The sequence below is a fragment of the Pezoporus flaviventris genome, unplaced genomic scaffold (genome assembly GCF_033815535.1).
Source record: "Pezoporus flaviventris isolate CSIRO_AGI_PZ_B2104156 unplaced genomic scaffold, CSIRO_AGI_Pfla_v1 ptg000079l, whole genome shotgun sequence".
NCBI lineage: Eukaryota > Metazoa > Chordata > Aves > Psittaciformes > Psittacidae > Pezoporus > Pezoporus flaviventris.
Window position 1 is genome coordinate 589,811 of NW_026892627.1, and position 21,489 is coordinate 611,299.

Here is a 21,489-nt window from a genome sequence, read left to right on the forward strand (position 1 = left end):
CTGCTCTGGTGCTATGGGGAAAGCCCTGTCCCTGTGGGCACCTGGTGCCGCACTGTGTGGTATCCACACCATGCCAGGGCTGAGCTGGTAGGACCAGTGTGGGCATTCATAGGACAAAAAGAAAAGATTGCCTGGCCTTTGGGTACCACCTTTCCCTTATCCTGCTGCTTTTGCTCTCCTTTGAGGGCAGCAGCCCTCTGACCCACCCCAAGCCATGTGTTCCCAGCGTCTGGCCCATTCCTATTCCACACAGCTCCAGGTGCTGGAGTCCCCTCCGTCCCCTGCACTGAGCCACAGGGCTCCCAGTACAACGTCCTCCCTCCAGGTCCGCTCTACCCGCGATGCCCCGGGTCTCCTGGTGCCCAATCCTCCCTTTCAGTCGCTACATCCACTCTGTGCTTCAGGGCTCCTACGCATGCCCCTGCGCCCCAGCCCCGCCATTGCCCGGTGTGCGCGTCCACTCTCCGCTCTTAACTCCTTGTCAGCCGGGTCGCGGTCAGCCCCTCTCCCACGATCCTCCCTGTGCACCAGGACGCCGTGACCCCAGCTCCCGCTCTGTCCCCTCTTCCCTCCAACCCCGCTCCACGTGCTCCCGCTGCCACCTCGCCGCTTCTGCCCCCCCACATGACCGCTGGTGCGCCCGCCCCGCTGGGGGGCGTGGCCAGGGGTCAGAAGGGGCGTGTCCAAAGCGGCAGAGGAGAGGGCTGTCTGTCGGGGGCGTGGCTAGGGGAGGAGGCGTGGCTAGAGGAGGCGGGGGGTTTGGCCTACGTTCTGCCCGTACGTTCGCGCGTAGGGCCCGGCGGCGGCACTGGGGGGAGGGCGGGAGGGGGTGGGAGAACCGGACCGGGAGCGATCGGCCGAGCGGAAAGGTTTAGGGTTAGGAAGAAGGGGTTTAAAATAAACCGAAACCCGGGTTAAATCAGAAAGAAAAATAAGGAAAAAGAAAATAACCAACAAAACGGATTGAGCGGCCGCGAGGAGGTCAAAGGTCGGAGGTGAGGAGGAACCACCGGTGCGGTGAGCGGCACCGGCGAACGTGATCGGTCCCCGCTGGACACCGAAATACCCTTCCCCGCTTCTCCTCTGCCCACCGCCGTCAGCTCGGCTCCCGCCGGGCCCGGGCGCGCGCCTTCCCCTGGGGCGGCGCGCGCGTGGGTGAGGGGAGAGCGCGCGCCGCCGCGTCTTTCCCCTTCCCCCCAATTCCCCATCCTTTTCCCCCTTTTAACGTCCGTTAACGATCGCCGGCATCCCCCCCCCCCCCTTCCTCCTTAGGTAACCGCGGCCTTCAGGCCTCTCCCCGGCGGGAAGCCCGAGGGGAGGCCCCTCAGGCGGGAATGGGGGCTCCCCTCCCCTCGTGGGTGTTTTCTGTGTGGAATTCGGGGTGCGCAGAGGGGGCTGGTGGGTGAGGAGGGGGCCGCTGGGTCCCTGTTTTCCCCCCCTAACCTGTGGTGCTTCAGGTGCCGGTTGGGTTTGGCTGTGGAGGGTGATGAGTGTTTTGGCTGCGGGGGGTGGTGAGTTTCTTCTTTGCGGTTGCGTTTTGTTCTATAAATGTGTTTTCTAACAGCGATAATCGAGTGAGGGTGCTGGCAGAAAGAGCAAATACCGATTTTTGTCTTCAGCAAAGATGAAGGTGCTGTCCCGAGATAAGCAGATGAAGTGATTCTCTTCCCCGCTTGGCGCCTGAGGAGGAAGAAGCAAGTGGAGGTGGTGGGAAGGGAAGGAGGGTTGGGGTTGGGTGCTTGTGCATGGGAGCTTCTAAGGGTCACGGCTGCTCTGCCTGCCGGGTGGTTCCCGAGGAATCGGGATCAAGGTAGAGTGTTTACTACTTAGGAAAGTGGGAGTCATTAGGCTGAGGTATTGGTGGGCTGGAGGAGAGCAGGGAAGAGGGGGAAAGTGGGAGGCAGTGTGCTTGAAAGGGATGTAGAAAGTTTTGGTGGGGCTGGTGGGATGGGACTGAACCAGTGAAGGAGGTGAATGAAGGAAAGAATGAATCACCTGGTGCAGAATCAGGAGAAAACCCTTCGTAGAAAAGAAGGGAGAAAAATGACTTGAGTATGTGAAAGGGATGACTGAAACGTGGAGGAAAATACTGTGCCAGGTTTGTGTGGAGCGCTGGTAGATTGTGACCAACCTCTTTAGAACCAGGACTGCTCTGCTGCTTTGGTTTTGCAGTGACAGTGAGGTGCTGCAAGTACCTGTCGCTCTGCTGATCACCCTGCTCTGTGGAGTTGAGTTGATATTTAGGTGTCAGCTTCCTTGCATGAAACCAAATGAGCATCTCAAGATTATTTTCTGATACACTGAGCAAGGAGCTGTTTGAATCCCGAAGTGGTGCAGTTGTAGGTTTGTTTGGGAGAATCCTGAGGGAAGAGCTGCTGCCTAGTGCCAAAATTTCCTCACTGCAATGTCCGCTTATTTTCCTAGGGTTGTTGAAAGGCAAATTAAGCTTCCTTTCATGAAAAGGGCAAAGATGAGGCATGATCTCACTCTTTGTGAAGCCCAGAACTGTTATGACAATGTGCTAGTGTGATAAATTTAGGATTACACGAGCTGTTGTGTAATGCAGAAGGGAGATTACCTGGCTCCAATTCAGGAGGAAGGAAACCACCCTGGGATTTTCATTGAATGTGTGACACACTGAGAGCTGTGCTGTTGGCCCCCGAGTCCTTCCACGAGAACAGTTCCTCTTGGCATTTCCAGTTACAAAGCTTAACTCGCTGCAGTGCCACTTATTGGTCTGAATATGATTCCAGAGCAAAGAGGAATCAGGTTTTGTCTCGGGAGCATTAAAATAGTTTTTTAAGTGTCAGAATCTCAGAGATGTGTGAAATATCAAGTGCTCTCTGCATTCAGCTGTTGAGGTCCTCAATGTTACTTCCATTCAGGGGGTTGCTAGGTCTGGCAGTTGTCAGAATTCGTATTCCTATGCACAGAAAAGTTCTGTTTTGTTTTGTTTTCCTCTCTCTGATGAGCAGAACTTAAAAAATAGAATAAGTACAGTTTGACACACATATAGTTTTACCTGTGTATAGTGGAACACAATAGGTAACAAGTGGAAGGGGAAGCAGTACAGCAGTTTCAGCAGATCTTTTACAAGAGCATGTAGGGACAGGACAAGGGGGAATGGTTTTATACTGGCAGAGGGGAGATTTAGATGAGATGTGAGGAAGAAGTTCTTCCCTGTGAGGGTGGTGAGGCCCTGGCACAGGTTGCCCAGAGAAGCTGTGGCTGCCCCATATCTGGCAGTGTTCAAGGCCAGGTTGGACGGGGATTGGAGCAACCTGGTCTAGTGGAAGGTGTTCTTGCCTATGGCAAGGGGCTGGAACTGGATGAGCTTTAAGGCCTCTTCCAACCCAAACCATTCAAGGATTCTATGATCTTTTGACCTGGGCATCTTTTTTGTTCTCACTGTAACTGACATTGTATGCTGTGCTCGTGGAACTGACAGACCTGGCTTTGGCTTTCCAGGAAGCTGCAGCCAGCTGTCTCCCATTTTACAAAAGGCTTTCTCCAGCGTGCTGTGGCAGCATGGAGCCCTGGCGATGAGCAGCACAATCCTCTGCTGGTGTGGTGCTGCATGAGCAAGGAGGAGCTGGTGGCCCATGGTGTGAGGAAGTTAGTCCTGAGTATAAAACGAGATTGGAGATAGAGGTAGACTGAGCTTTACAAGCATTCCTTAGTTGTGATTTCTTGTGTTATGATTCATTCAAAGCTTATATGGTGCGTTAAAGGGTGAGAAGGAAAGGTCTGAAGGAACTTCTGGTGGGCAGTTCTGTGACAGTGCAGCCTTCTGTTTCAACTATTCAAGCTATTACTGTTCACAACCAAAGTATCAAAAAGAAGGTGGAGGAATGAGGGCTTAAAGGTGGTTGTCTTCAAGTGAATCTTTTAATTTGTGTCCTTAGGCGAGGACACAGCCCTGGTGTTTCAAAATAGCTGGGGTCTTTTCTGCATAACTGGGTTTCCTTGGGAGGTGAATAAATTTCTAAGGCTCCTGCCAGTAAATGAGCGAGTTTCAGCTCAGTGAGAGCGTGGTGGTGAACAAGGAGGGGAGGAGGGTTGTATTGCTTTGGTAAAAAAACTGAATTAATCTTGTATGGGCCATTGTGATAAAGATGCCTTGGAAATAAGAGTTGGTTTGTTTTCAAAAGACAATGTCCGAGTCAGACTTTCAGACTCGTTGTCTAACAGGGTAGTTTTGGAATTGTTTCATTGGGAAGAAAGAGCTTAGTGATTTGCTGATCCCGAGTTTTTAACTGGTGAGTATTAGAAAGAAAAATATTTAGCTCTGTGTGATGCTAGAGATGACAAAAGCTTCCTTCTGGGATATGGGGAGTCCTGTGAGTTTGCTAATTCAGCCTTGCCGAATATTGCTTCTGTAACCTAGAACCTGCTGAAAATCAATCCCGGGCAAGCGAGTCACCTTACAGGTGGTTGTGTTCCCTTGTGCCTTTACAAGCCTGAAAGATCTCAAAACGCAGACTCTTTTATGATGGAAACTTTTCTGATTAAAGGTTTGGTGCTTTTATTTTTGAGGGGGTAGTGCATGGAAATACATGCTGAAATGTATATCTCTAATTTTTGCTTTCTATTTCATGGACTAGGTGGTCAGAGCTGTGTTCCTCATCTCCTTATCTCTGTCACTCCGAGCATCCTGCCTGTGAGAGTATCCCTGTTAAGTAGGTGACTAACACAGCCAAAACTTCTCAGCATCAAGGTTTCAAAGTGAAATCAGCACTAAAGCTTTAACGTCTAGGAGTTGTAGAAGGGGGTCTTTGTGGAAAAGGAAGTGTATTTTCCCAGAAAGCCACAGGTAGATCTCTCTTTATCTGCCAAAACCCAAAAGTTTCAAAACCCTTTGCTTGACAGCGGTCAGACTGTACCCAACTGGTACCACACCAACAAAGTCCTTCAGAAATGGAAGACTTTTGGTTTATATGTTTCCACAACATATTTTTCAGGAAAACAATAGGGCTTAACGCATAAACTTGGTTTGCTCAAACTCTAGTTGGTTAGGAAAGTCCTACCAGTCTTTGTTGCAGCAGAGTGTTTTTAATGTGACAGAGCAGCTTACTCGAAAGTGATTTCTGAGGCATTTTAAGGGGAAATTTTCTTCAAGGAGGCAAATTGACCCAGTGTAGGCTGTGATCTTGGTAAACCAAAAATACTACTGTGTCACCAACAGCAATGGCCAAACCAATGAAAATGGTGGTGAATTAGTAGTGATGCAAAAGATGCAATGAACATAGATGGTTCAAGCCCCTTCTGGCAATGTAGATTTCAACAGAAGGAGGGTACCTGTAAAAGTTTTTCTGCCCTTCCTCTGCTGAAATCGGAGCCGCAACCGGTATCTCCACAGCGGAAGGACTGTGCCTTCGCATGGGGAGGTGGAGCAGTACGTGGAAACTGCAGGAGCTTGCTAGAAATGTTTACATAGATGTAGTTTACCTGGGAAGGGTTTTAGAAACCTGCTGCAGTGGTAGCACCCAGGGTTGCAGTGGCTACCTGGCCATCAGCAGTGGTGGTGTGGCTGATAAACGAGCCACGTGCCTTTTTGAGGAGTACGTTTGCCTGTTCTAAGCATGTCTGAAAATGTTATTGCCTGCTTTAACTTTCCTGTTGCATGAAGTGTGGATGTTAAGCATTTATAGTGGCACAATCTCTTCAAAAACAGTTGCAGTAGAAGGTGTTATTCAGATATACAGATGAGGCCATCTATTTGAGAAATAAAAGTGAAAAGCATACAGTCAGGATGTATGGGCCTAAATTAAATAGGCTTTTGTTTTAAATACAGATTATTAACCACTAATTCCTATTTCTGGACCAAAGGAGAGTTTTGAATCATGAAATATATCCTTTGCAGGGAAAGGAGCCTTTGCTATAGATAAAGAATCAGGAAAGAAGTCATGCTCAGTTCAGATACTTGGTTGATGAGGTAAATGAGTAATTTCAGCTGCAGAACTGTTGAGGAGAAAAAAAAGAGTGAGTCCCACTTGCAGTGCTGCATCCAGCTCTGGAGCACCCAATGAAAGGATGTGGAGCTGTTGGAGTGAGTCCAGAGGAGGCCACGAAGATGTTCCGAAAGCTGGATCATCTCTGCTGTGGAGACAGGCTGAGAGAGCTGGGCTTGTTCAGCCTGGAGAAGAGAAGGCTCTGGGGAGACCTTAGAGCAGCCTCCACTGCCTAAAGGGGCCAACAAGAAAGCTGAAGAGGGGCTTTTGACAAGGGCAAGTATGGACAGGACAAAGGGGAATGGCTTTAAACTGACATAGGGGAGATTGAGATGAGATGTGAGGAAGAAGTTCTTCCCTGTGAGGGTGGTGAGGCTCTGGCACAGGTTGCCCAGAGAAGCTGTGGCTGCCCCATCCCTGGCAGTGTCCAAGGCCAGGTTGGACGGGGCTTGGAGCAACCTGGTCTAGTGGAAAGTGTCCCTGCCTGCTGCAGGAGGTTGGAACTGGATGGGCTTGAAGGTCCCTTCCAACTCATATCATTCTCTGATTCTGTGTGTCACTGAAACTGAAGCGTTCAATACCTTTTGACCCTCACCGAAGGCCACAGTCAGCTCGTGAGCAACTAAATGCTAATGACAGACTAGAATAAATGAAGAGCAGGTTTGCAGCAATCATTTAAGTGAGATATTTTTGTCTGTGTACTTAAAGTGCAGCCTCAAAAAAGGCCCTTAAAAGCTTTAGTAGGCGTCTCTTTAGAGATGGAAAATAGGTGATGTTTTGAAAGACTGGAGAGGAGTGAGTGGTTTCTGTAGGTGAAAGGGTGGGAAGAAGAGAACGGGGAGTAGCAGACACCTCAAAATCCTGCAGCAAGTAACCAGCTGATTTGTAAGCATCTGCAAGATTATAGGTAACATGTACCAGCCAGCACCGGCTTGCCGCAGGTACTTCCTTGGCAAAGTAAGTTTCTTTCTAGGATAAGATGTCAGCTCTGTTCCTGTCTGTGAAGCGAAAGCTTCCATGGGTCTTAAAGTCAGTGAGGTTTTGATTTTTGTCCTAATGAGATTCTCAAGAAGGTGAGATTTAAAAAAACTCCAAAAGAGCTGAGGAGGTGTCACGGCATGATGGATGCAGACATGGTTCAATGAGCATGTTCCAAGGACCACTAGAGCTTTTGTTAAAACAGCAGGCTGGACTGAAAGGGTTATGGTGGGGGTTCCAGCTTTTTGTTCCTGACTGAAGTGGTAGAATAGACATAAAGTGGTAAATGGTCCAAAGCAGGAAATGGCTACCATATATGCTATATGACAGCCAATTCCATATCCCCAAGTGGTCCATCTGTCAAATCCATGCCTCTCCAGTTCGTAGACAAGGATATTGTGTGTTACAGTATCAAGTGCTTTGCACGAGTCCATGTAGATCATCCACAAGCATTGTACATATTTTGTATCACAGACGAGAGGCATGGGCTCAGATGTTAAACTTGATCTTGCAGAGAGGTGTGGAAAAGGACATTAGTATAAACAGTAGCCATGGTAGAAAGAGGAACATGTTGCAGCTTTGTGCCAGGTGGGCTGTTTGTATGCTCCTCTGGTAGATCTTGCAGGAATTGCTGCAGTGAGATGTCGTCTGCAGTTATGATTACAGAAGGAGCCAGGCAGTTGACATTGTGTTCAGGAGGAAGTACAAGTGTAGGCACAGCTACTTCATGTTACAGTGATGATGCTTGAGACATACAAGAAGGTAAATAACCTATAATTAACACTTGGAGTTCATATTACTGTTATGGACATGGATTTTCTCAATGCTTAGGAAATTTTACATTATGGGTTTAAGGTGTCTGATCAGTGCACCACAGAGACAAGGTATATCCTAGAAAGAGGTCAGCGATGCTCTTTGCTGGTTACTGTTTGTATGCTGGAGTCAGGAACTTCCTGAACAGCTAGGGAGTGAAAAGTTGATGGAATTCCTCAGTGCTCATGGAAGTAAAAGGTGGATTTGCAGTAGCTGGATGTGATGGAAAAGCCCCGATACGTAATTGCTTGTGGGTGTTGCATCAGTCTTTTGGTATTTTTAGGAGAAAGTGATTCCCTAGCCATTTGTCATAAAGCAGCTACATGGATAAACAAAAAGAAACACATTCTTCCAAGAGGAATCACGTGAGATGCATTGCATAAGGACAGCTGCGGGTCAGCCTGGTGGCCTCTTTAAGTCAGTATCTGGTTTCTGAGTGTGGACAGTATTCAGTGCAGGGGAAGAGTGTACAAACAAGACAAGTACGTTGGATCCTGGCAGCCAGTTCAGGAGAAGTGGCTTGTGGCTGAGGGGCTTCTCAAGCCAAAAGTTTGTTGCTTCTTTAACCTCTGTGACATGGACAGTGACCTGGGGTAGAGCTTTCCTCAGGTTAACTGAGTGTTCATTTTGAGCTGCTGCTTTATTGGTTTGTCTGATGCTGAATTATTCTTGTCTGAAAGAGGCAGCCCTTCCTTGTTCAACTTCCTCCGATCTCCTCTGTTAGAGACATCTGTTATATCCATTTGCTGCTGAAATCTTTTCCAGAGTGAAAAGTCTTCCCCTGCTTTTTTATTTTGTGGAAGCTTCTCCATATCTTTGATCATCCTTGTTGAACTTCTCTGTGCATTTTCTAATTCTTTTGCCTGTCCTTTTTGAATGAGGAGGAAGAATGACCAGAACTATGTACAGCACTTGGACTGTGCATAGCACAGATATATGTACCAAAGTAATGATCTCTATTTGTTCCCCATTCCATTCTGAACAATTCCTAATATATAGTTTGCTTTTTCTGACTGCACTGAGTTCACGTTTTCAGAGAATTAATGAGGACCCCAAGATCTTGTTCATGAACCAGTTGAGAATGCATTCCTGCGTACCTAACATTATTTTTCCCATATGCATCTCGTACCATTCATAGGCATTGAACTTGATCTGGCATTTTTCCTACCTGGTCACTTGGTGAAGAATTATTTCTGCTAACTCTTCAGTCCGCCTGGTCTTTGCCATTATGAAAGAGGCAACTGAAAGTGTTACTCCTATCAACATTGCACCTTTTTTCCAGGGAAGTTGTGAATATGTCAAGCAGCACTGTTCCCCGTGGGACTGTCTGATTAAAAGAATCACACTTGTGTTACAAAAGTCCCCTTAAGAAGTTTTCTGGAACACATTTCTAGTAGTCTAGGTAGACTTCTTGGCTCAGATCTGATCTACGTGCTTATTTATTCTCCTGGGGAAGTCAGGCTAAGAGATTTGTGAAGCTGACACCTTCCTTCTCTTCTTCAATGGTTTTCTGTTCTCTTTATGTTCTCCCTCTATTCAGATCTGTCCTGGTCATCTGCTGGCCTTACAACCTCTCTGCAGGACTTGCTGCTCATGATGTCTGAGTTTCCGTTTATTCGTTCTTAATGCCCCTACCAAGCAGCTCCTCAGACTGCTTTTAGACCTGCTGTGCAATGGTCTCGTACACAGTGTGCAAGAACCTCTTATTTTTTTCATTTGGGCAGGTGTCCTGGGTTCAGCAGTAGCAGTCATGTTTCTCCTCCTTGGTAGCTGGTGCAGTGCAGTGTTTTGACTTTCGGCTCGGGAACAGAGCTGATAGAGATGTTTTGGTTTGGCCAAGGACTTTGTGAGCCTCATGCTCTGCCAGGGAGGAGGGGAAGCTGTGAGGAAGCAGAGACAGGACACCTGACCCAAACTGACCAAAGAGCTATTCCATACCACAGCACGTCATGCCCAGGATGTAACTGGGAGTTAGCCGGAAGGGCTGGGAGACTGCAGGGTTGGAGGAGGTATCGGTCGGAGCTTGGTCGGGCTTGGGGGGCGAGTTATCGGTCAGTGGGTGGTGAGGTGTTGTATTCTGTTCCCTTGTTATTTCCTTTATCATTATTATCATTGGTGGTAGCAGTAGTGATTTGTGTTATACCTTAGTTACTAAACTGTTCTTATCTCAACCCGTGGGAGTTGCATTTTTTGATTCTCCTCTCTGTCCCTCCGAGAGCAGGGGGAGGGCAAGAAAGGGGGGGAAGTGAGCGAACGAATTACCTGACTGGGTTTAAACCACGACAGCAGGTCTTCAACTCTTTGCGATTTTTATTTTTGTTACGTGACAGGCATTTGTTCTGAGCTTCCTCTCAGTAGCTTCTGTCACCTCGGACATCTCCCTTTTCTTATTCCCCTTCTGGTTTGTTTAAACATGCTTATTAATGCAGGTTTCCCCCCCCCACACACTCCTTTTTCTTTTTTACCTTTGCTGTTATACAAAGCAGTGGGTTTTTATTTGAGGCTCTGTTATCTGTGGAAAGATACAACTTTAGCTGTCAAATGAGATTTTCTTGTAAAAGCAGAGCTGCTGTCCAAACCTGCTTCTCTGTGCTTTGCTCATTGGGAGTTCTAAATACAGAGTTAATTCCAGTTCTGCTTAGGTCTGATCCCATTGAGGTGGTGCCACGCATGAAGGAAATTGGACCTAATGCTGTCTGAATGGATGAGAGGTCAAATCTTCGCTCTTTTTTATTCCTGTTGAACCTTGTAAGGAATCACACCGCAGCCTGGCCCTGCTGTGGGGATGAAGAAATGTACTAAAGCCACCACCCCTGCTCTGAGCTTGAGTGAGTGGTACCAGCTGCAGAACTAACCATAGCACAAAAAGAACATTTGAAAACCCTTTAGTTGACTGAATAATAATGAATTTGTGTTGATCTTACTGATGGAGAAGTTCAGTGTAAGATGTGATGGATGCCAAGTCCTGAACTTGATTTTCTATTTTAATAAAATGAAGGAATTGCCATTTTAGAGCTTGGCACAGTTTTTGCCAGTAAGTGGGGGAGAAGGCTTATGAGGCATTTACAAAAGTCTTTCGCAAAAGACATTCTAACTACTGTTGTTTAAAGTTTGTGTATTGCATGGTACTGGAGAGGTTACAAACTTTCCAAAACTCCTGGTAGAATCATAGAATCATGCAGTGGTTTAAGTTGGAAAGGACCTTAAGATCATCCAGTTCCAAACCCTGACCATGGGCAAGAACATTTTACAATAGACTGTGTCGCTAAGGCTCTGTCTAACCTGGCCTTGCGCACTGCCAGGAATGGAGCATTTACCTCTTCTTTGGGCAACCCATTCCAGTGGGCAACCAGCAACTGGGCAACCAGCCTCAGTAAAAAACTTTTTCCTTATATCTAACCTGAACTTCCCCTGTTAAAGTTTAAACCCATTACCCCTTCTTCTATCACTACAGTCCCTGATGAAGAGTCCCTCTCTGACATCCTTGTAGCCCCCCTTCAGATACCAGAAGGCTCCTGTGAGGTCTCCATGCACCCTTCTCTTCTCCAGGATGAACATCCCTAACTTTCTCAACCTGTCTTCATATGGGAGGTGCTCCAGCCCCCTGATCATGCTTAAAGTAGTTTTAATTAAAGTGTTAGAACTGTGGACTATTTCTCTAAATAAATGTCTATTTTATATAGTAAAAAATTCAAGAATTACATTAAAAGCCAAACCCTACAGTATGATTTGTCTCTGTACATGCCTTATCTCATTAGAGTAGGAGGTTAGTACTCTGTTGCCAAAGGCCTGCCAAAAATATGACATTGTGGTTGCGCTTTTAAAAGTAAGTTACAGCTGAAACCTATAGATTGTTATTGTGGAAAACCATCCACCTTAGCTAGAAGTTCTCTGACTAGTTCACTGGCACATAAAGCAGCTGCTTTCTGGAGGGCTTCGAGACTTGGCCTGGCTGACAGCTGACATGCTGCTTGGCGTGCTGCTCATTAGAAAAGCACCTTCCAGTGAAACTGTGATGAAAGTGTTTGACGTGTATCTACCTCATATTTACAATAGCAGTGTTTGAATTGTGATTCTTAATTTTATATTTCACAGTATTTTTTTTAATGGAATCAGTATAATTTACTTTCCTTTCACAGACTGGGGAGAAATGAGTCTAGAGAGAAAAAGTCTTTTGTCCAGAATCTGCTTGGAAGCTTAGTGCCAGCGCTGTGAATTTAATTTGGGCATTCTCTCTGTAGTGCATATCCCACATCTATAGATTAACCCTCATCCTAACTGCTTTTGCAGACTTTCTATTGTGTGTCTCCATGCTAGCCCTGTGTGAGTTATATACTATTTCTGAAATTGTGGTGTATTATGCTAAACCAGCCTAAACTTGTATTTTAAGGGAGAAATTGCCTCATATGAGCCTGTTTCTTGCTGTGTAGTAAATTGTAAGTGGAGACCACATCGCTGTTAACAAGAACCAGGTTGGGCAAGAGCTTTGTGGTCAGGAAGAAGAGATAGGGAAGTGTGTTCTTGTCTTTGATAGGCTGTCAGTATACTTAATAAGTTAGTAAGCTTCCTGGGGCTGGAGGCAGAAAGAAGAGTGAACTTTGAAGTTGTGGGCTTTTTTTTCCTCTAAATTTAGATACTTTCTATTTTGGTTACATATCCCAAACTTCTGTATTTTATGGTTCTTCATGTGGAGCATTCTGTCATTTCATCCACACCAGTAACTTGGTTCTAGCCCTGATGGAAGGTTGGGTGGAGACTGGATCGAGAGCAGCCCTGAGGGGAAGGACCTGGGGAGGTTGGTTGATGAGAAGCTTCCCATGACCCAGCACTGTGCGCCTGCAGCCCAGAAACCAACTGTGTCCTGGGCTGCATCACCAGCAGCGTGACCAGCAGGTTGAGGGGGGGATTCTCCCCCTCTTCTCACTCTGGTGAGACCCCACGTGCAGTCCTCCAACATAAGAAGGATGTGGAGCTGTTGGAGTGAGTCCAGAGGAGGCCACAAAGATGCCCTGAGGTCTGGAGCACCTCTGCTATAGAGAGGCTGAGAGAGCTGGGCTTGTTCAGCCTGGAGAAGAGAAGGCTCTGGGGAAACCTTAGAGCAGCTTCCAGTGCCTAAAGGGGCCAACAATACCACTTGTAAAATGGGATCTATTTCAGATAACTTCTGGGTTTTTAAACTCTCAAAACATAAACGGACATTGTAGGGAGAGGAAAATTGGCAAAAAGATGAAAATGGAATGAATGGCTCCTGTTAATTTGTGTAGGTTTTTAACCAAGATGTGTGTAACTCCCCAGTCTTTAAACCTCTCGAGTTCCTGGCTGCATGATTTTATCTGGGTTTGGTGGTTTGTTTGTTTTTTTGGGGTTGACTGGGGGGAACTGAGTTGCCAGGCAAGTTTAGAGCCCACAGTCCAAATCTTAGACCAGTGCAGAGAGCTTTGAAAAGATAACTGAGAAGGGAAGGGGATGTTGGGGATCTTTGATCCTGGCAATGTGACACTGTACTATTAGATTATACTATTGACAACTTGGAGGTTTGGCTCTACCAAAACTAACTTGTTTCTGACCAGAGAAAGGTGAGGCTTGAGCTGAGGATGTGTCTGTTTGGGTATCCCAGGCTAGATGTGCGTTTTGTGTATTGAAATCTGGTTAAAAAACTCAGTCCAGACTTTAAATACTGCTTTGGCCTTAGAGCTGGAATGGAGAGAATGCATCCTGAAATATAATTTGTTGAAGAGCTTCTACCTTTTGTTATATACAAAAAGCAGCCTTTTATGAAGAATACTCAACTGAGAGCAAGCTGTTCTGGAGCCTTGTTTCTGAAAGAACAGTGTTAGGATTAACCCATTCTGGACACCAGGCTGCAGGAGGTTGGTGTGCTGGTCATGACTTTCCCATAGGAAGTATTCTGTTCCCCTGTGACCCCTGTGTCCTTTCACAGTACAAAGCACGTTATTCTTCCCATGGGAATGCAACTGGAGAATAGGAACTTGATGTTAGAGCTGATTGTGTAGCATTTCTATGAAGAGAGGTTAGTGTCTTGAGCATATTTCTTATTTTCCCACCTCTGAAGTCTTCAGAACACCACTTCATCCCTGCTCCTCATTGGAGGAGAATCCGTGCTTGCTGAAGAGTGGGAGAACTGGGTTCCCAGGGTGCATTCCTCTCTTCCTACTCCTTTTCCTTCCCTTTTCCTGATGCTGGGATGAGAGAGCTCCTCCAGCACCTGCCACCCATTGTTTTACTGAGGGGATTGCAGTGGTGATAGTTTCTAACATCTGGAGGCTGTGAACACTTCTACAGCCCAATAAAGGGCAAGAAAATATCTGCATTGTTTTTTTTCCTGGCACAAGACTGATGCAGCATCTGTCTGTTTGCTACTTCTGCAGGGAAACTCTGGTTTTGCTTGGTTTTGGGGGGTGTTTGTGGTGCTGAATTTCTGGCACTGTCATGAAATCACGACTGGAGTGAGGACTGGAAAGAGGTCAGGGAGATCTTTGTAGGTCAAGTGGAGACTGTCAATGAGACAGTAGACTGGTATTAGTGATCACTCTTGATTTTCTACTTCCTGTGTTCTGGGTGTAGCCCAGGAATGTGTAAAGTACCTGTAGCCACGTGTGTGTGTGTGAATATACCCCTGAAGGCTGTGGAAATGCTGCCATGTAGGAGAGACGGCACGTAAGCATGAAAGCTGAGGGCAGAAGGTTGCTACTCTGATTCTGCTGTCTCCAGGGAGCCTGTGTTGGTTTGATGGAAATGTGGCAAATGACTGCAGTATTGGGAGGGTGAATTATTGCTGATGGTCCCTATTGCCCGCCTTGCCCTCAGGTGCTGCGTGAACAGCAGTCAGATTGATCTGCTCTGTTGGCAACAGCAGGGTGGGATTTATCAATCCTAATTTTTAATAAGCTCTTTCTTTGCCTTCCATTCCTCCTCTGTCCTTTCCCCAAACACAGATTTGGCAGGAAGGCTTCAGAAATTCTGTGTTGGATCCGAGGCTGTCACAGTGTTGTGATACACTGTTTCCCTCAAGAAGAGCAGGTACATCACAGGCAGTTTGTGCCCCTGCGATGTCAGGTCCCAATGGGGATGCTGCGGCTGGTGGCAGGGGCTTGGGGGGACAGAAGGACCATGCTGGGTCTGTTTTTGCTTAACCAAGATTGGTTTTTTAAATGGAAAATGCTGGGTTAAGATCCATGTTAAAAGTTTGGCTACAGGACTTTGCTGTAGACAGCAAGATGGAGCAAATTATGTATGGAAGTGCAAGAAAAATTAGTACAAAACAGTGATTATTTTTTTTCTTCTAATAATCCCCCCTTCCCCCCTCCACTCTTCACAAGCTCAGTCATGTGTTTTTATGACACCTACTGCAAAGGCCTGGTTCAAGAATGTTTTATAGAAAACCAAGATGTTGAATGTACTTTAAAAACCAGGTTATTATTTATTATAAAGAGTAAAGTTGTCATACCTTTGATATTTTTCCTCTAAGCTTACAATGTGCTTGTGTTCTCCGAGCTGCTGCTGCTTTAGCTGCTTTTTCCTGCACTCGAGTGGTAAAGGGAGCCTTTCTGTGAAGGCTGTAAAACACTTTCAGGCAGAAATGTAAGGAATTTGGGACATGTAGCTATTGTTAAGCAAGATAAAAGCTATTATCTTGGAAAATCAGTATTGTCCAGCATCTGTAAATTTGAGTTTGTTTTTCCTGCAAGAAGAAATGCTGCTTTTCTTCCTTTGCTGGTCAGTCTTGTTTTGGGGGTATTTTTGTAGGAATTTGCAGTAGAGCCAGCAAACTCTACAGCAACAGGAGTTTTCCAAGAAAGTATAATCGTTACAGCATCCATAATCCTATGAAATAAGCCTTCTCTTTCTTCTTGCATTTGAGGCATAGTTTAATACAACCTTGGTTTGGACTGTCTTGGTCATACACTCATTTGGTGAGTATAGGAAATGTAAGAGCCTGTTCTGGTTCTGTGTCCAGGTGCTGCAAATCTTGTGTGCTGCTGCAGGTGGGGATGAGAGAGTTGCTGAATGTACATAGAGATCTTGCACTATCGTTCTCAAACCTTAGTGAAGCTTGTAAAACCAGAGACTGGGCTACCAAAAGCATCATGGTAAGACTGATGTGTGCGTAATGAATACTGCTGTGTGTGGGAAGTGGCAGCGCAAGTGTTCCTGTGTGGAAGCTTTATATGATGTGCCAGGGGACTGACCTGTGGGGGACGCCTTGGCAGCTGCTCAAACGCTGTAGCCACTTGCAGAGAGGCTGTGGTCTCCTATCAGTGGAGATACTTGAAACCTGACTGGGCATGGCCCTGGTCAGCCTGCCCTGGATCACCATCACGGTCTCCAGAGGTCCCTGCCAACCTCTGCTGTGCTGCAATAGCTGTGAGGTTCTCAGTGTTTCAGCTTCAGTGCAGCTGCGTTACCTGGTGCAGAGCTGGCTGCCACAAGCTCCACACTACAGAAAAGCTTTGGAAGTAGAAAGTGAATCATCTGCTCAGCCCTTGGACAGGTGGGATATAGGATGCCTGACTTACCTTCAGCTAGGTAGACATTACAGTGAGCCAGACTTGGTTTTTATAAGGGGTTTGGATGAAGAGCCGCTGTGCTGGTACATGCTGAGGTTGCGGCAGGGAGTAGGTGATGTGATAGGGTGCTGTTATATGCTGATGCTGGTGCATTAGTTCTCTTGAAAAGTGGCTTTGTCTTATGCCAGCAGTTAGCGTGGAGTATATGCAGTGGTGTATAGCAACCCACTTTCTGGTCAGGGTAAGGGTCAGCTTGGCAAAAGGTAGCCTTGGGGTTGTATAAGTGTTGTGGTCATTTAATATTCTCTCTGCCTGTCTTGTGTTGTGAATGAATGGTAAATAAATGATTGTGCTTTCTCTTGATGAGGTGGTAGAAGCCCTTGTTCTGTAGCTGCAGGATTCTGTATGAGAGAAGTTTTGGGCTACTTGAGAAACTCACCTGCAAGTGTGTGTGGCAGAGGGTGCAATACACCCAAAAAAGTACAGAACTGTGCTGTGTAATGGGGCGTCAGGCAAAAATAATCAAGTTTTAGTCATAGGATTCTAGAATCTCAGGTTGGAAAGGACTTCAAGAATCACCTGGTCCAGCAATTCCAGGCAAAGCATGACCCAGACTCGATGGCCTAGCACCCTGTCCAGCCCAATCTTAACAGTGTCCAACACTGGGGGAGTCACCACTATTGTGTAGGGATTATTCCAGTGGCTGATTGTTCTCAGTGTGAAAAATTTTCCTCTGATGTCCAACTGAAATCTCCCTGGGAATAACTTGTGCCCATCACTCCATGTCTTTTTCATGTGACCCTCTGTAAAAAGGGAGTCTCTGTGTTCTTCGTGGCTACCCTTTAAATAATGGAACATGGTGATAAGGTCTCCCCAGAGCCTTCTTTTCTGTAAGCTGAACAAGCCCAGCTCTCTCAGCCTTTTCTCGCAGTTTCCAAGCCCTTGGGTCATCTTTGTGGCTCTTCTCTGTACCCTCTTCAGCTTGTCCGTATCTTTTTTGTATAGCAGGGACCAAAACTGGAACACAGCATTCCAGGGGTGCCCTGACAAGTGCTGAGTGGGACAACAACATCTTTGTCTCTGCTGGTGATGCCCTTGTTGATGTTACCCAGCATCCTGTTGGCTTTCTTTGCTACAACTGCCCACTGTTCACTCCTGTTGTGGTTGTGTCCCCTAGGATCCTTTTCTACAGAGCTGCTCCCCAGCTGGACGGATTCTAACTTGTGTTGCACACTTGGATTGTGTTTACCCAGGTGCAAGACCTTACCCCTTTCTTGTTGAACTTAGATTTCTTGTATTTGTTATAATTCAAATTACGTTTTCTGTCTGCAGCCCTGGATTTCCACTTTGGGACAAGTTGGTGGCCTTAGCATTGTGTTGCATCTCACATGAAATGTGTTCAAGGCTGCGCCGAAATGTTTCTGGAGAAGCGGGGGAGTAATTTCAGTGCAGGGTGCTCTTCCCAATCCAGAACTCATACTTGTGTGGAGCTGAATTAGTGTAATCCTGGCAATGATAATGTTTTATGCTTGTGTGAATGGAAGGAATGACTAGAGAACCTGAGCAATTGCTTAATATCTGACTTAGTTTGAAATTTAAGAGATTTTAAAAGCCAAACCTGTTTCTTTCAACCCTTGTGTTTGCTTTTGTTTCCTGTGATCTGTCTCTGAACTTCACTGAGTATCTGTCTTTTGTACCTGAAATGCAAGGTATTGTGTTGCAAGGTTAAGTCCTGATGTCCTCTTGTTTCCAGTCAAACTTTGTCTTGGATTTGCAGTCATGCAAAATGAAAAGAATACTCTTGACTGGGTTCTTCTTTAACATTTTTCCTAAAATCAGAGGGTTTATTTTGCATTAGCTAATCTTTGCAAAAACTATTTTGAATTGGAATGGTTCCTGCTTTTAACTTTCACGAGCGCTGTTGTAGCATAAAGCTAATAAAGATTTCGGAATTTAATATGCAACTCCTGAAAAACTAATAAGCAAATATTAGCTTTGGAATGCTTAATGTTTTCTTCTTAATGAATGCTGATGTTTCACAACAGGTGAAGCGAGAAAATGCGAAATTTTCCTCATTGCAATTAGTAGAAACTGTTCCCAGTGCAGTGCTAATAACCAGAATTGCTATTAGAATGTAAAGCTTGTCAAAGAGCCAGGCACAACATGTTTATGTCATAGAAGATCTAGACGGGATCTGAGGAAGAAGTTCTTCCCTGTGAGGGTGGTAAGGCCCTGGCACAGGTTGCCCAGAGAAGCTGTGGCTGCCCCATCCCTGGCAGTGTCCAAGGCCAGGTTGGACGGGGCTTGGAGCAACCTGGTCTAGTGGAAGGTGTCCCTGTCCATGGCAGGGGGTTGGAACTGGATGGGCTTTAAGGTCCCTTCCAACCCAAACCATTCTAGGGTTCTATGGTTTTAGGTTCTCTGTGTGACTATAAGAAAAACCCTTCCTATTCCATGTGAATGTGATGTACAGTGTTCTGTCCAGCTTGACAGCCTTACCCCGTGCATTGCAAGGTGTCCAGACAGCAGGGGCACATCTCACCCCTCCCCTCTCCCAAAATCCTGGAATGTTGATGCTGGTGCTGGACTGCAGGCAAACTGAAATTGCCTACCACTAAGAAAGTGATGTTGATTCTTGTGCAAAGATGTAGTGCCTTGCTAAAATGTATGAGCCAAAATATTTATCCAGGTTTTCCATTAGGTGGTCATTAGGATAAGAGACTGGTGCTTCTGTTGCTAATAACCTGATTACTTCTAGTTGTATTATGGGGGAGAGAAGGGGCGATAGGTATGCCATTGTGAAACAGTCTGTGGGCATTAAATATAATTGAATCTGGAATTTAAAGCATGGTGGCTGTACTCTAGAGTTTGTTGTCCATTGTATGCTCCCACATAGCTGAAAGTGGCTGCTTAAAAAAGAATATAAAACAAACCAGCACCTATGATGCCTCCTCCAGCTTCTAAACATTTCAGGCTTACAGAGTTCCTAAGCTGGATGTGTATAAAACCCCTTCATAGGTCTCTTGTCTGTGTGAACCTCTTGGACCTTCCTCTCTAATGTTGTCTGCATTCAAGATGGTGAAGGCGGGTTGTTAAATGTGAGATGCCCACCTGTTTTTCATAGGTCATCTCTGTTTAGGTCCTGTATTCAGTTTTTTTATGCAGTCATAAATGGTGATTTCCTGTGGACAAAATGACCTATTTGATATGCTTTGGGTCTCTTACTGTCCCAGTCTTTTTCTGGAGAAGCCAGGAAAAATGTGTTTATTCCCTTGCAGATAAAACTATAAAAACCATGGATAATCGTAGCTTTGAACTGCATGAAAAACTCAGTCTTGCATTGAACCCTTTCACTTCCCAACACTGTTGGGAACCAACTTTGCTTTTAGCCTGAGATTTAGAAAGGTAAAAAAAGAAGGAAAAGGTTGGAGGTTAGGTTTCTTCTCCATCTTTCCTAGGAATTTGTGTGGTGGTTTATTGTAATGTATTATCTTAACCTTTTCTTAGGGCTCTTTCTATTGCATTTTTCTACTTTGTAAATCAGATTGCAAGCTGAAGCTGACCACTTCTGACATCTGTGATTCTGTTTGCTCTCGGTGAATGGCTAGACATAAATCTTACAGTCAAGTCAAAGTCTGCCTTGACAGGAAGCATCTGCATTAGTTTATTTTACTGTGTAATGTTCTCTGGCTACTTACATTTCCCTCCCTCATTCCCCATGCAAAAATGGCTCTCTCTGTGTTGCCTCAGCTGTAAAGCCTGCTCTGGTCTCTTGTAACTGGTGTGTTGCTAATAGTTAAAGCTCTGAAAGCGCTTCAGCCTGTGTCCAAAAGCACTTCCCCTAAGACCACGTTGCTGACAGCTAGCCTCAATCTTTCTTTTCTAATTGGCATTTTGGCATCTCCTAGGAGTACTGCTTAATTCTTTTCCTGCTAAGCTCCTTTTCTTCCTTCCTCTCAGACGGTTTGGTTCCTAGCTCCGTTCCTGCGTGTCCTCTCTGACCAGCAGTTGCTCATGGCTGGTGCCTGATGTCTGTTCAGTTGCTGTTTGCTCTCCATTTGTGTTTTTGGCCCTTTCTTTCCTTAGGCAAAACCCAGTCATATGATCAAATTGCCTGTAGGCCCGTAACAAATTCTTGATGTGTGGTGTCTGTTTCTCCCTCCTCTTCTGAGCAGGTATAGTGCTGGAAATGTGCCTAAAGCCAGTTGCTAATGTTTATTTCCCTTCTATTTCTCTGTTTTTCTAATGAGCTTGCTTTCTTTTCAATTTCCAGCTGGACACAGTGCCTTGGCTGAAGCGTTGCACATGCTGGAATTGCCCAACCCCCTGATGTATCCCGGGATGGCAGCTAGGTGACGACAGTTGAGGATGACCCTGACTGAAAAACTGCGTGAGAGGATATCGCGGGCATTCTACAACCACGGGCTGTTGTGTGCTTCCTACCCCATCCTCATCATCCTCTTTACTGGTCTCTGTATTCTGGCCTGCTGGTAAGTCATGTAAAGGACTTGTTGCCACAGGGGGTTGCTGCTTTGTGGGGTTTTCATAGCAATGCTATGAATGTGCTTGGGTTTCCCTGTCCAGTGAGCTATCCCAGGAGCTCTTTTATATTTTTTTACTATTGTTTTTTAAACATAATAGATTTTTGTCATCCCTTTCAGTGGAACTAAAGAAAAGACAGGGATGAAGTATCTTCATGTGGTTTAATAAGTAAATAGTAGAAAGTGAAGTAAAGCAATAAATAAAGTAAAAGGAGTCCCCAAACATCTGGTGGTGGACTCCAAACCCATGAATTAAGAAGGGGAGAAGGAAAGTTGATCTTTCTCTCCATACTTGCCTATTCTGTTCTCCCTTCAGCTGGTACTCTTTCAGCCTTTGTCTTGGCACATGTGTGTTGTGTGTTTCTTGTAAGCTCGCTGCTCTCCTTATGGACTTGAAATTTGGATACGAGTTGCAACTGAATTATAATTTCATTCCCAGAAATGTTACGTGGGTCTCCTAATTGTCTCCAATGAGGCAATATTGCTACTGGAGTTGAGAAAACTTTTGTGCTCAGATCTGTGGATAGGCACATGAATATACAGGTTCTGTTTTCAGGTTTTTAATTGTAAGTATCTTTGTTCAAAATAAACCCCATGTGGTGATCTACTTTGCTTTTATAAAAGCTCACCCTGTGTTTGTACAGATACAGGTGTAAATTTTTCTTTGAGCACTTCTGA

The 21,489-nt window shown here is 45.7% G+C and overlaps 1 protein-coding gene across 2 annotated transcripts in view; it reads left to right on the plus strand.

Annotated features, from left to right (window-relative positions):
• Positions 1-826: 826 nt before the first annotated feature.
• Positions 827-21,489, plus strand: part of SCAP (SREBF chaperone) — a 64,026-nt gene continuing 43,363 nt past the window's right edge. The window contains exons 1-2 of one of the 2 annotated variants that reach the window (XM_061474436.1): positions 827-1,017; positions 20,544-20,760. In XM_061474436.1, coding sequence (XP_061330420.1) covers positions 20,639-20,760 — 122 coding nt within the window. In that variant the 5' untranslated portion in view covers positions 827-1,017; positions 20,544-20,638. Of the gene's footprint in view, positions 1,018-20,504; positions 20,761-21,489 lie in introns of those variants that run through there. The other variant, XM_061474435.1, reaches the window with a different exon arrangement.